At 48.5% G+C, this 14,812-nt stretch overlaps 1 protein-coding gene across 1 annotated transcript in view; it reads right to left on the reverse strand.

Annotated features, from left to right (window-relative positions):
• Positions 1–14,812, reverse strand: part of RAPGEF1 (Rap guanine nucleotide exchange factor 1) — a gene marked incomplete at both ends in the record, with an annotated part of 74,595 nt that overhangs the window by 6,354 nt on the left and 53,429 nt on the right. The window contains 7 exon segments of the mRNA XM_079544701.1: positions 2,079–2,154; positions 3,478–3,589; positions 4,882–4,970; positions 6,548–6,640; positions 7,746–8,027; positions 8,233–8,284; positions 8,286–8,521. Coding sequence (XP_079400827.1) covers positions 2,079–2,154; positions 3,478–3,589; positions 4,882–4,970; positions 6,548–6,640; positions 7,746–8,027; positions 8,233–8,284; positions 8,286–8,521 — 940 coding nt within the window.

Raw genomic sequence — 14,812 nt, forward strand, 5'->3', positions numbered from 1 at the left:
TGTAGGGGTTGGAAGGGACCTCCTGAGATCATCGAGTCCAACCCCCCTGCCAAAGCAGGTTCCCTACACCAGGTAGCACAGGTAGGCATCCAGGCAGGTCTTGAACATCTCCAGAGAAGGAGACTCCACCACCTCCCTCGGCAGCCTGTTCCAGTGATGCTTCTTCCACAGTGATGCTGTGGATAGTGCATCTGTGCAGATACAGAGATGCTTCTTCCCCGTGCTCTGAAAGCAGAGCGTGCTGCTGGCTCTTGGCTAAAGCGATCAGATGTAAGCTGTAAAGCTGGAGGCTGGGTGGTCATGTCAGGGGTGAGCCCTAGGCTTGCTCCAGCTGTAATCCTGCACTCGCACGCGGCTGCGAGCACTTAACTGACCATGGATTTTGATCCCAAAGACCACAAGCCTCCTTTCATCCCTTATTCCATTTAGCTCTTTTAGAAAACTCAAATGGACAAGAAGCATCATGCAGCAGGGCGTGGAGTTGCATTTATTCTGGGTTCCCATCTGCCCAAAAGGCAACGTGAGGTAATACAGCTGGTCTGCTCTGGCACTCAAAGCTGCCAAGAAATTCATCTTTAAAGGAAAGCCTCTTAACTGTACCCCTCTGTGCTGTTTGGCTGATTGATTTACAAGCCCTGAATTCTTCTCATTGTAAGCTTAATTCATTAACCCTCTCAGTCACCCAAACACTGGGTTAGCATAGCACAAATTCCTCCGTGCTCCACTCAGATCAGCAGCTTGGCAGAGCATGCAAGGCTGAGCTGTGCGACTGCCCTGAGAAATGCACCGCTCCCCCTCTGCCCATCCTCTCCCCCTGTCCTGCTGTGCATTCAGAATCCTGCTCTGCTTTTTCCTCATCTCGAGAGGTTCTCCACAGCCTTCACCTCACTGCCTGCAGCCTCCTCTGAGCTCCCCATTCAGGAACTGGTGGTTGAGCACACATCCCTTTGTCAAGTGGTGTCTTTAAACACAGTGGGGAAGTTCTTCCAATGTGATGCTTGTTCTGGAGAACAGCAAGAGTAAATCAGAGCTTCTCTATTCCAGTTTCGGCTTTTGTACATGGGGCATTTCCATTTAGATTTTTTTTTAATGTACTTATCTAACCACAGGGCAATGAATTGCCTCCTTCTCTCTAGTATGCTCCTAACTTTGGTCCTCTGTGCCTGGATTTGATGCCTGACGTAAATAGGGAAATATATCTGCCAAGGGAAGGATTTTCCTGCTAGCTGAATGGTGCTGTAAGTAATTGGAAACACCTTATGCTACAGCATAAGAGCTGCCATTTAAAAATGCACATGAAAGATATCTCCCCTTTGGCTATCAAACCTCTAAAATATGAGAGCTGAGTGGTTCAGAGGGTTAGAACATTTCGCCTTGCATCCCAGGAGATAAGGAGATCAATTCTGGTTAAAGGCCATCAGCACAAATGCATTTGGCAGATTCAAAATCACTCTCTGGAAATGCTGCAACGACTGTGTGTGTCACAGCTCTCAGAAAGGAGCTGCTCCACGTGGGTGGTGACTGGGGCTGGATTGAGAGCGGGGCTGCAACAAACAGAGCTAGGAGCTGCCACCCCTGGCTCTCTCCTCCACATCTCATTTCACATGCAGTAAATCCCCTCCCTGCCCTGGTCTAGGGGTAGTGGTACAGAGCTGGATGAGGAAGTGAGGAGGGGGTGGCAGCAGTGAGGAGGGGGTGGCAGCAGTGCCACCAGGCTGCCTGATGGCCACGGGTACAAAAACCCCCATCACTTCTGCACTTTCAGAAGACAACATCTGCCCTCAGCAGGCCTGGAGACACCATGGCAGCAGTTCCACTGGCTCCAGGGCCATGAGGAGTTAATTCCAGCCCTGCTGTTAAATGGAATGACCAGGCGCTTATCCAGCTTACCTCTGTTTCACCAAAGATAAGCACAATCCCCCCTGCAACTCAGGGGATGATTAATGCAGAGCTCTCCACCCTGGTCCAGCAGCAAGAGTCACATCGTAACTGCTCACACCACAGAGGTGCAGAAGCCCAGCAGCAAAAGCCCACATCAGGTCATACTCCCCAGCTTTGTTTCGGGGCATCCCCTGTACCTTTCCTGTCGGTCTCCGTTGCATGCACCAACAAAATATCTCCAGATCCTCCGCGGACATCTGGCCCATCATCTCCCTGCAATGAGAACAGAGGTGCTTTACACACAACCCAAGCTCCGGTCTGGTTTACCATCTCTGGGGCTCAAACTCAGCACTAACTGGCAGAGCACACACTGTTCCTGGCACTGTTTGCAGCTCAAGTTGGGGCACGATCTCAAAGTGCTGGGCTAATCCTGGAATTTGAGTCAAACATTTGGTGTCCCAGATGAGGATTTGGGTCAATTACCACTCAGGGCCTTTGACTCCTTAAAACCAGGCTGTGAAGCACAGTGAAAGCTGAACCTTCTGGCCACAGAAGAATGAAGAGAAATATCCCAGACTCCCAAATGCTCCCAAAAGACCATTAACAGAACAGCAGCTCTGTGTGAACTGTCTCAAAGTGCAGGATCATGTACCACAGTGGCTGTGGGGTGAGAGGTCGTGCATTCAACTTGCATGCCCCTGGAACATCAAAAACCTAGCAAGTTAATTCCCTAATCTGGAACTATTTGGCTGGAGGTCACCTGAAGCAATCCAATAACCAGGAGCAGAAGAACAGCCCTGCTAACTCCTTGACCCCTGCCTCATTGCTTTGAGAACATCCTTCTTTTAGCTCCTGCTATTTGCAACTGAAAATATGCAGAACTCAGATATCAGTCAGTCAGTGGTTCCCACGCTGCAGGAAATGGGGTGCAGGAGCAGTACTCTATTGTTTATAATATGCAGACCATAAAGGAAGAAAAAAGGAAGAAAAAAGTTAAGGGCTGACGCAGATCTGCTACTCCAAAACGATCAGCAATCACTGTTGTTTTTGTGTGTTTTTTTTTAAAGCTGATGGAAATATTCCTGCAGGTCAGACTGGAATTGTGCCTGGCTTCCCTTACCTAAACCTGTTATTTTAATATGCAAAACACTGGAAAAAAACCGACAGACTTGCAGCCATTGAGCAGCTATTTCTAAAATGTGAATTCAAGTGACTCTCTGGCAAGACACATAAAATACTACTTATGGAATCAGCAACAGCTTCTCATTCTCTCTCTCAGCTGCCCAAAGAACACTTCTAAAGTGTCAGTAAGTGACAAGTTCTTTCTATTGTTCAGAATAGCCCCTGATAAATCTGAAAGCTTCAAAAGCTTGTGTATTCCCTCAAGCTGCATGAAAAAACAGCTTGGTTGAAGAGCATAGTAAGCAACGGTGTCTGGGAATGCACCCAAGCCAGAAACAAAGTCACTTCTTACATTGGCTTCTCCATCAGTAACGCAATGTCCTGTTTGGGAAACATGCTAACCATGCCTTCAGAAAATCAGCTCTCGGTAGAATATAAACCAAAGAACATGAACAACACCCCGAAGGAGCCCACCTCTTGCTTCAGTGTTAACCTAGCCATAATTTCACTGTGGTCGATAAGGGAGAGCTCATCCACCTCTTCCTCCAGCTGTGACGATTCCAAAGCATCTGGTGACTGCTGCTGCCTGTAAAAAACAGGCAAACAACCATCAGTGTCGTCGTCCATCTGATGACCGAGGTGCTGAGTCCACCTGAGCTCTCAGTGAACAGATCCTCACTAAGTAGCAGTAAGCACACAGAAGGCCTGGAGGTAAAGCTTTTGCAAACAAGCCTACAGGTCTAGCAGTAACTCTGTTACTTTATGCACCACTTGAAAAACAAACCAACCTTTAGGACCTGCCTGGATTTCAGGCACAAAGGATTTTACCATGCCCTGCATGAATACACACTTTCACATCTCCTTAATTCACCAGATTATTAGTGCACACAAATCTAAGCCCTCCCTCAAATGTACAGAGACTAAACATGCTCCAAATGCTGCTGCTATGGGCTGTGATCTGACAAAAAAAAATTATATATATATATATATACACATATATATACTCTTTCTGCAGGAAGATTTGGCATCCTGACCACTATTTTGGTGCACATTACTCCACAGACAGGTGCTCTTGCACCTGGGCACTTTCTTGATGCCTGCATTCATAAGAAAATGAAAAAAGTGCACATCCCTTACAGCTTTCCTCAGGCACAGGTCAGAATTTGGTGCAACAATCTGCACTGAGCTTTGCAGAGCACTGCTGTATTGCCTCCTTCACTGCAGGGATTAAAACCCTCAAACCAACTGCAGAAAAAAGGAGGAGGGAAGTTGACTGTCACACACAAAACAATGCTGTTCTCTATTTTTGCCTCAGAAATGCAATTGAAGAGCAATCTCGAGCAGCAGGGAAGCACTCACTCCACTCCTACTGAAGCCCATCTGTTACAGCCTGCACCTCTTCATTTACATAGGCAAATGATAGCTAAGAGCATTAGAAGGGACATAAAGACTCCTGCTCTGGGGCCTCTGCCAGCCTTTAGCTAGCAGGGTTAGGAAGAAATTCCCTTCTTGAAGACTATTTCCCAGCAGTGACACAGACTTTTTTCATGTTTCCCTGGAAGCAGGAGGGAGCAGCCAGTGTCTCTGACAGGACTGCCAATTAGATGGCCTTGCAATGACAAACACAGGCTGCATTAACCCCTACTGGCTTGCTGAGTTAACTAATGACATCTTGCCTTGATCCTCCTTCTGCAGTAGGATCCCACTGCTCTGCCACTGTGCAAAAGAACTCAACTGAATAGGCTTAAAACCTGAAGGGCTGGGGGCAGAAGAGGCAGCCACAATGAGCCCTAGCAGAGGAAAGGGAGAGAGGAACATTGCTGGTGCTCTGCACACCTCCAAGCAGGGAAGCAGCTGTAACAGGGGAGCCAGGCTCACCTCTCAGCACCATCTTTGCCTTCCTTCCCCATGGCACTGCTGTTTGAAGTGGAGTCTTTGGAATGGCCGTCTTTGACAGAGGGAGATTCCTGCAAAGAGAAGGAAGCTTTTCACTTTTGTCCTGGATCCTGCACCACAGCCAAGCCTGCATTTACAGTCTTACTGCCTCTAAACGGCTCTTTGCTGTAAATTCCTTCAGAGCAGTTAAAGATTGATGCAAGTTACTGCCAAATGCCAGGAAAACACAGAAGTTAATTAGATAGGAAATTTGGGACCATCTCTGGAGACTAGTGTAATTAGTATTGTTTGCCTTTAACGTTGTGAAATGATGCTGAAAGTTACAACACAAGTCAGCTGTTGTCTTGAATTTTAACTCTCTCATTGCTTTTTTTTTCCCAGCCCTTACTGTTGAAATACACTTGCCTTCTGCTTTAATCAGAATGGACACAGCCAGCTCCAAGCTCTCCAGTTTCAGTTCCCCTCTCAGTTACAAACCCCCAAAAGACCAGACTGCCTTGGGGAGGGGGGGGATGCAAAGTGCCTTTCCTACTCCCTTCTCCTCCATCAGAAGAGCTCACACAATGATGGAACGCTTCCACTTCACAATTCATGGCTGTGGAAATGAGGCTAATGCAAACAAGCAGAACCACCCGAACACAGCATGGAACAGCAGGTGGACAGCTCGGAGAAAATAGAGTTGCAGCACTTTAAATTAGCCGTTTATTAAAGAGAGAAACAGCCATGAATGGCAAATGGGGATATTAATCTAACAGTGCTGGAGTTCAGAATTACTTAACATCATGCAAAGCGATCCTTGGACATTCCATCCACTGAACTGACAGGACTGAAAGCACCTCTAACCCTGCCCAGCTTTGGTGGGGAAGGTGCACCGGGGAGCTGAGATTTGTCAGCGCCTGTGGAATTTCTCCAGGCTGCATCTATCTGTAAAGTCCTTTGCTTCCAAGTTAAGAATCAGTCAGTGATTGCCCAGAGGGCTGGGGCTGTCCTAATGAAGGGGAATGATGGGGGCACCGTCTCCTTGGATATTTAATGCCAGCAGGGATAAAGGCTTTGGAAACATCCTGCAGATGGGCCACTCTAGGTGAGGGCTGGCAAAGGGAGCAGCACAGAGCTCAGGGTGACACAGCAGGAAGGTGGCACCTCCCTGCCATGGGGCATGTCCCATCTCAAGGCAACAGCTCAGATAGGAGGCTGGAGGGAAGGAAGAAGCAGTGCGTGGTTATGGTGCTGTTGATCAATCATCTCGTACCCAAGTGGGGAAGGAAAAATAAGAATTAAAAAAGGGGAGCACAAGGCTTTATTTATTGAAATAGGAAAGCCAAAGCGATTACAAGAGTAAACACAGACAGAAGACCGTGCTGGTCAGAGTGCAGCTCTCTAAAAGGGAACCTTACGCAAGCAGCTCCAAACAAACAGCAAAGCACAAATGGGCCACAGAGGAAGGCAAAGCCATCCCTCCATCCTGCCGGGGCTCTCAGCATCAGAACAGGAGGCCACCGAAGCCTGCAAGCCAGGAGAGGGCAAGCGAAGGGGCCACCAGCAAGGGGACAGGGCACCCCGGGGTGTGCAGGGGCCGGGCCACAGTGTGAGCTCAGCATGCACCAGGCAGCCCCTTCCCAGAGCGTGGCCTCTCCCGGTTACTTACTCCTCCAGCATGAGGGAGTTCCCCGTTGCTCTGGCCAGAGGAATACAGATTGACGTATTCACCCTCACCAGCCTCCTCACTGGCGTTTTCATTCTAGGGGAGACAGGATGAAAGGAAATACGTGACGGTGCCCCTGGGCAGCGTTGGCTGGTAGCAAGCACTTGCGCCCTGCGGTGCCATCACCGAGGTGGCAGCCCGTCCTCCAGCTGCACGTTCCCAGAGGTGACCACAGAGTTCTCAAGGACTGTCCTGAAGGCCCTGAGCTGCAGCAGGACAGCAGCAGGCACTGCGTAGCGAGAGCTGCTATGGGAGCTGTGCAGGTGCACAGTGCACATGAGGACATCCAGCGTGCAGCTGTTAAGCGTTCAGAGCCTGAGCACAAGCGTCATTGTGCCGCTGCCAGCCCTGAGGAGCCAGGCTGAGCCAGACTTGAGGGCTGCTGGGTGCTTACAAGGACCCGAAACAACAAAGATGCAACAGCAAGGTCAGGTCTAAAAGGTGAAAAACTGATTTCTGTGGTGTATGTCCCTCTTCTCAGTACTGTGAAGAGGCAGAGTTGAGGTTCTGATCCCATCAACCGTAGGTTTTGCAACACACAGATGAGACATTGCCTTGTAAATGAGGTGCTTAAAGAAGTAACCTGCCTACTGGCCTGCTAAACCAACCAGGGACCTTGAACTGAGGAAACAGCTTTCAGCCCAACTCCAGCACTGCGTTACACTTTGCACTGAGTGCCAGCAGTGCTGGCAGCTGGGGACAGCAGAAGCCCACAGAAAGTTGTGGCTTATGTAAGGAGAGTGCGGAGCTGAGCTAAGTCACTGCTCCTGGGGCTCACCAGGGACTCAGGGAGCAGGAGAGCAGAGATGCAGCTCCTGCAGGATGTGAAGCACTGCTGGGAGCCAACCTCGCCAAGCACTCCTTTACCTTCCTCTGATTTGTATCACAATTGCAGGAAGCTATAGCAACTTCTCTTCCTCTCCCCTTCACCAGCATTTGACATTTTATGTTTCCAACCTCTCAAACCTGTGGGGTTGCTCAGATTTACAGCCATCGCTTTTGTACAGAAAACTCTCTCTGCATTCACACGCAAGTTTGGAAACCAAATCACAAGTATTAACACAAGTGACATTCCTTTAAAACAAAAACAAGCCCGGCCTTGCGTTAAGGTGCACACGATCACCTCTTTGGATAGTCTCACCGAAGGCGTCTGCAGAGAATCAGTGAGAGAGGTTTCAGAAGGAAGGCAGACAGGAGCACTCCCGTTAAAGCTGCTCTCCTGCGAAGAGGAGTTTGGCACATCCCCAGTGCTGGGAGACGGGCTGGCCGTGGCTGGCACTGCAAGGTCAGAGCTCGGAGACGGGTGGACGGGCGGAAAGGGTGCGGTGGAGCAGGAGGAGGAGGTAGAAGACAGGAAAGGAGGTACGGAGACTTGGTTGTGAGGCACAAAGTCCTGCGAGTAGGACCTAAACACAGACTTGTACTACGGGGACGCAGAGATGCACAACACAAAAACAAAGAAGATGGGAAAAGGAAGGAGACAGACAAGAGAAAAAGTGATTAGATCAGCGGCAGCTTAGCAGTGACAGCACAAGGTAATTCTAACAAAGGCACCTCCGTGCCCACAGGCAGCCCTGAACAGAGGCAACCTTATTTTCTCCTCCACGTGTCAGAGCAGGAATTGTTACCTGGGCGGGCAAGTTTGATGGTGAGGTGAGCCCTTCCACAAACAGCAGCCCAGGGCAGCATGGATGGTGGCAATGGGGTGGTCAGCACGGAGGGACACCTGGTGCTGCAGCAGTGAGCAACAGAGCACACCTGGACAGCACCAGACTGGCTGAAGGGATGCGAAGGTATACAGAAACCACGGCTGTGAGTGTGCTGGAAGCATCTCAGCAGGGAAAAGCACTCTGAGGGCTTTCTGCTTTGCTGGGATTTTCCACTGGATCCCAATTTAAGATGCCGTTTGCTCCAGCCCTGTAATTTAACAGCTACTGTGTCAAGACCGTTCCAGAATACACAGTTCACAGTGAGGGGTGACTGGATTGTGCCTTCAGAGCAACGCTGAAGGATAAAGGAGATTACAGCAGGAGATGCTTTCAGTCCTTTCCATCTGAGAAATACTGGGAGTAAAAATGATAATTGCCCTCAGGAGCCCTGAATTCCTTATCAAACCAATCCTTTAATGCAGTGCCTCCAAGAGTCAGCTGAAGAGATGAAAGGAGATCATCTACATAAAGCTTCATTTCACCATCTCTCCTAATCATCAGATTACTGTTCTGATAATATTAAGCAGGGTGCAGTGGGAGTATGCTGCCAAGAAAAACATGAGCAATCCTCTGCCTTTTAACATCTGGTGCTAGTAAGATGTGCCATCAGGGTGACTACAAAACAAGAACAGAACACAGCTGACACCCACCAGAAAAATAAATAATGAAAAGACAACAATCATAAACCTGCTGGAGGGGAGTTTATCTTACAGCCTGTAGACCTCGGTCACTAGTGAGATCTGAATTGTAGCCCTGTGGACTGAAGGAAGGAATAACCGTGTCATCCCAAACCCAGGCTGAAATACAGCTGTGGAGCTGTGGTGGTTGCTTGGAGCAATATCACAGAATCAGAGAATCACAGAATGGCCTGAGTTGAAAAGGACCACAATGCTCATCCAGTTCCAACCCCCCTGCTATGTGCAGAATCGCCAACCAGCAGCCCAGGCTGCCCAGAGCCACATCCAGCCTGGCCTTGAATGCCTGCAGGGATGGGGCATCCACAGCCTCCTTGGGCAGCCTGTTCCAGTGCCTCACCACCCTCTGAGTGAATAACCTCTTGCACTACACAGCTCCCAAGCAGCTCAGCTTGCTGAAAAGTGACAGAGTAAAGGAAGAAAGGGAAACAAAAGCATGAATTGGAAAATTCAGGAGAAATGAATTAAATTGGTAAGAACCAAAGCTCGGTCCATCACCTGCACCTTGCAGCAACACCCAGCTTGGTGGTGGTATTTTTCTCCCTTCTCTACAATATATGAGCTTAAAAATTTGAACTGAGAATCGCCTCAGACTCCTAGCCTGGGAACAGAAGTTTCTCCACTACAAGCAGGAAAGGAAACAAAGGTCAGAGGCCAGACTTTACCTTCTACCAGCTCAATCCTCCAGCTCCCCTCCGTCGTGCTGCAGCTCTGGCAGCGCTCCCTGTGCACCCAATGCAACTCACGGCCATAATACAGAGGAGCAGAGTGAGATGCTTTGGAAAGAGAGCTTAAAAGACTACTGAAGAATAATCAAAATGCAAATCCCTACCGCATGCCTGTGGCTAAAAGGAGACGGGTGCTAGGGCAGGCTCCTCTCTCTTCCTGCCCATTTCTTCATGGCTGAGTAGCCCTGGCTCCAGGGACACCGTCTGCTTTTGGAGCTGCCTCAGTAACAATGACAAGTCTAATCTCTGTATTTACTTTCTGCCTGGATAAATGCTCTACATTTATTCATTTTCACTTGCATGGCACAAAACACTAAATCCCTGGTAAGACTCTGGGCTCATGACATCATCTTGGCTCAGCAGATTCATTATGCCTGCCCTGTCTCCCTGGTATTTCATGATCTCACTGGCGCTAACATGCCAACTAATGCCCCAAGTCCCAGGCTCACCCCTCAGAAAAAGAACAGGAGCAAAGTGGATGGAGCACACGCATCTCCCACCAACACACTGCAATGGCTCTCGAGAACTTGCTCAGCAATCTGCTGCCCCAGCGATGAGACCCAGTGTGACCCACAAACAATCACTAAATGATGCAGGCATGCTCTCAGCTCGCTGCTAAAGGAAGGGAACAGCACAGAAAAGCCTTTGGTGTGCTGGCATTGATTAGCCAAGCTGTTCTCAACTTCCAGTCTCTCTGTACTGTTTGCATCTCGCAGAAAGCAGCCAGGAAGACCCCTCCTTCCTCCTGCTCAAGCAGCCCAGGAATTCCAGCTATGCAGCCATGCTGGGACAAGAGCCAAGAATGCAGCATACTTTGAAAGTGGAAAAACACCCTGCGGTGGAGATGAGGTCCATATGGCACCATTCCTGCTGTGCCCACCCAGCCCAGCCCAGCCAGCAGCTGCAGCAGGAATTGCTGCCATGGGGTCTGGGAGGTGCACCGCCCTGAGAAGCCCTATCATCCCATAAAAGCCAGGCTTATTTTGGGAGGGGAGAGTCCATTCAAGACAACTGTTGGAATGAAACCAGTCCTCTGCCCTCCACAAAATCAGAGGCAACGGTTTATCTTAGAAGCAAATCAGTGCTTATTTTTTCTCTGTTTTTTTGCAGGGTCAGCAAGGCCTCAGCTATGGCTGCATGACCTCCAACTCCATGACTTTGCTTTCAGCGAAGAACTTCAAAATAATCTTTGAGAAGCTAGAAAGCAACCAAATCCCTTGAGAAAAGACATTTTCCTCTTTCCAACTGCTGTTAAGTCTTCCGTCATGAGGGATTCTGACCTGTGACAGCAAATGGCCAGCACAGGGAAGAAGAGAGAGCAGGGAGAGATCCCTCCCCTCTCCCCACTGAAGCAGATTTAGATAAAGCTCCATCACTTGGGAAGCATTTCCACAAGGAGCGCTCTGAGTTCAGAGCAATCTCCTGGGAGCAGCAGGAAGGCAGCCTGTCCAGACCTGACAGTTTACATGCACTGAAAGCAGCATGGCACACACAGCCCTTCCAGAGATGGCATCTTTCAACATCTTCAATTTGCTGCCTTTGATTGTTTGTTTCAGAACAGCCTTCCATCATTAAGAGGGGCGTTACAGGATGCCCCAAAGGTCAATGACGTTAGGAACGTTTATTTGGGTTAGATGGCAGGAGATAAACACTCTAACAGAAACCTTACTCAACATCCACTCGGCCCTGGGATCAGGGAGAAAGGGTGTTCATAGGCAGCTGCTGATTGTAACAGCAATCTGCTTCCTAAATTCAGAGCTGAACTCAAACGGTTGTCAGAGCATCTGAAGCATCAGCAGCCACAGTTCTTACCTTTTAAGCAGAGCCTTCTCTGTCACCCTACTGACTCCTGCCAAATTAACTGCGATCCTGCCAGACACTCCCAGATCAGATAGAGCACCCGACTCCCAAAACAAGAAGCTATCAGAGGAAGGGATCAACCTTTTAGGTTTCCTCTGCTAATGCTATTAAGAGAGAGACGTGGGCAGCACGCCAGAACTGAGTGCCCAAATTCTAACAGGAGAGAACTATGTGCACAAACACTGGGCACTGTATAAAGCTACACCCTAAGAATATAATTACACAGACAACCATTGGAAAACACTTCCTATCTCATGACACAATTCTGGGCTTCCAGGTACTTTTGCTAATGAGGAAGGAAGTGCTCCTACAATGAATGGGTGGAAACACAAGCTGCCAAAAGAACGGCTTCAAGCGCTGCCACAGGAAAGGCAGCAACTCCTCCTGCTTGAATGCTTCTCAGCACAGCCTCTGACCTGGTCACACGGTTGATGTTGCTATTTTTAAAGAATGGTCAGCACAGCAGATGGATGGATGAGGTTTTCTGTTCCCTTGGGAAAGGCTCTCCTGGCTTCTGTATGAGAAAATACAAAATCCAAATTTCTAATTAACTGGAATGCAGTGAAAATGGGTGGGGGGAATGAAAACATTGGCAAAACTTGCTGATCGTGCTATCGTGCATCTCTCCTGAAACTATCAGAACTCAATCTGATCACAACTACAGCTTCAGCTCCTGTTTACCTTGTAAGCAATACCACCATATCTAGCAGTCAGATCTTGCAAAGGCAGAGCATGGAGATGAAGGCAAGGCTCCTAAAAAGCCATACAGAAACCGTGATATATGGCCTGGTCCCCCCAGGGGACTGCTTCCACAGGCCTCCACAGGGACAGGTAGTGTAAAATAAACATAAACCACAGAGGGAAGTGACTTTCACAAGCAGGATTAGGTGATGTCGGCACACAACAGCACTATTATCCCACATCAACCTGCAGTGGGAACAAACAGAAATGCAGGAGGAAAACAAAACAGGAAAGGCAAAACAATGCTTAACACTCAAGAGCTGGTTACATGGATGCAAAGCTTGTTTTCTCCTTCTCTTTACTCCAAACTAAGGAGCCAAATCCTGCTTGGGACAGAAAGGAATCAACACACTGTGTTCTCATGGTCCTGATTTCATAATGGCTCCCACCATCAAACCAATAAATGAGCCAAAATAACTCAGCCCCTGGTGAAGACCGGAGCTGCAGTCTGGGCAGCAAATGGAACGGAGCTACAAACAGAAGCAAGGCAGGGAAAACATGCAGAGCACATGTCTGAATGGCGAGCATCTTTAAGCACTTATCTGACCCGCCTCTTCTCGAGCAGGCTTTAATGCACACACAAGGAAGAAAAGCAGTTGCTGTGAATTTTCTGTGCATTTTCTCAATCTGCTGAAGATATGCGGGAAGAAGTGAAAGCAGAAGTGTTGAATTAAGAGTTTTCATAAGGAAATCACTTGCACCTTCTGTTGGAACTGGGTGGCCAATTCAGCTCCCCAGAAGTTTACTGGAAATGGCCCTTAATGTAAAGGAAAACAAAAGACAAAACAGCATTTTGAGAAAGGTAAGATGTTTCTCCACAGTGGAAATACAGCCAGTTTTCCATTGGTGCTGGTTTCATGCTTCAGATGAACAAGTACACCCCTTGTTTCAGCAAAGAAAACTTCCTTGCTGTAAGTGAATGAAAGCCTTTCTGCAGTCTTTGGTGGAAAACGTGGAGAGATAGCAACGTATCTCAGTTCCTGACTGATTTTTTCTGTCAGTGCAGTTCCCTGCTGCCAGGAAGCCAGGAGATTTGATTCCTGCCTCTGGGACATCTGCCCAGCCACCTCCAGTCAACAGCACAAGGAGCTGAGAAGGGAGGGATGTGATCCGCTGTAGAGAAACTACTGCAGACAGTTACCAAGGTGGATGCTTCCCTGCTGCACCTCTTTCCCCACTGTCCAACAAAATAAAGTTGCTTTCAGAAGAGGTGGGAAGGTGGAAATCCCTACAATGCTCCTGGTACAACCCAGTTGTTCCAGCAATGGAAGATTTGATCGTGTGACAGTGGGGAAGACGATGCTGGACGTCCTTACAGCCCATGCTATGAATGTGAGCCTTGCTGCCACAGAAGCCAGATGTGAATCAGAGCTGACGAATGCCGGACCCAACCTGGCAAACTGACAGGGTCTGATCCAGTCACTCAAGACCTGCCTCAATCCAGTACAAGCTATTACCTGTGAGACAATTTCCCACAACGAAGGGAAAAGAATGATCAGTGGGCAGACAGAACAGTGGTGGCTCCTGGACTGCAGCAGTGGCTGCAGCTCTGATGGGAAAGAAAAACAAGTCAGGATTCTGGAAAATAAATTCATAAATTACAAATTAAAAGTAAAGAACCCTGTCTGAAAACGATGGTTTTAAGCCCTGTGAAGCAACAGAAAGGAGCTAGCCCTTTGTGCACAGGCACAGGGGGCTAACATGCAAACCCTGCCATAGGCTCAAGCCTTCCTGCTGCCTTCACGTGAACAGACTGACACAGATCTAGTGGGGCTGCCCCTGCTGTCCATCTCCACTGATGATCTGGGTATGCAGGAAGACAGCTCCTGAGCTGGCTGTTAGGGAAAGATGTGCTCTGGCACCACCCCCACTGCTGGGAGCAGTGGATAGCTGATGCTCAGCTCTTACCACATCTACTGCTCACCATCAGCACTCACTCGAGAGTGGGGAAAATGAAGACATGAGAACGACAGGAGTGCAGTGCAGATCACAGCAGCCTTTGCATGAAACAATCATTACAGGCAGTGCCCAGGAGCAGAATACAGGAAGAGTTCTGGTCCGGCTGAGTGCAGAACGCAGGGTGTCACCCTGGGAGGGATCCAAGCCTTAACAGCTGTTTCACATTGCTGTCTCATTAGGGATGGGGAAAATGGGATAAACCACGGTTATAGTATTATATGGGTCAGCTATGAAATATGTAAGGACATTGGTATTTTGCAGCTCAGAGACAAAGAGACGCTGTCAAGTGAAAATAGCATTTTCTGCCTGTCACGACCACGAGACTACCATTATTTGAAGGCATTAATTAATTAAGTCATCGTTTTTAATTCAGTTTACTTTCTTTGTGCACCTGACAGAGCACTGCCCAACTCATACTTCAACCATTCATCTTGCCTTCACCAAATCCTTGCAGAAGTGAGTAAGGATTTTCTAATGTGATTGTAGCATTTCATCAAATAATATATTCAGAATAAC

Source organism: Tetrao urogallus (genome assembly GCF_951394365.1).
Source record: "Tetrao urogallus genome assembly, chromosome: 19".
Taxonomy (NCBI): domain Eukaryota; kingdom Metazoa; phylum Chordata; class Aves; order Galliformes; family Phasianidae; genus Tetrao; species Tetrao urogallus.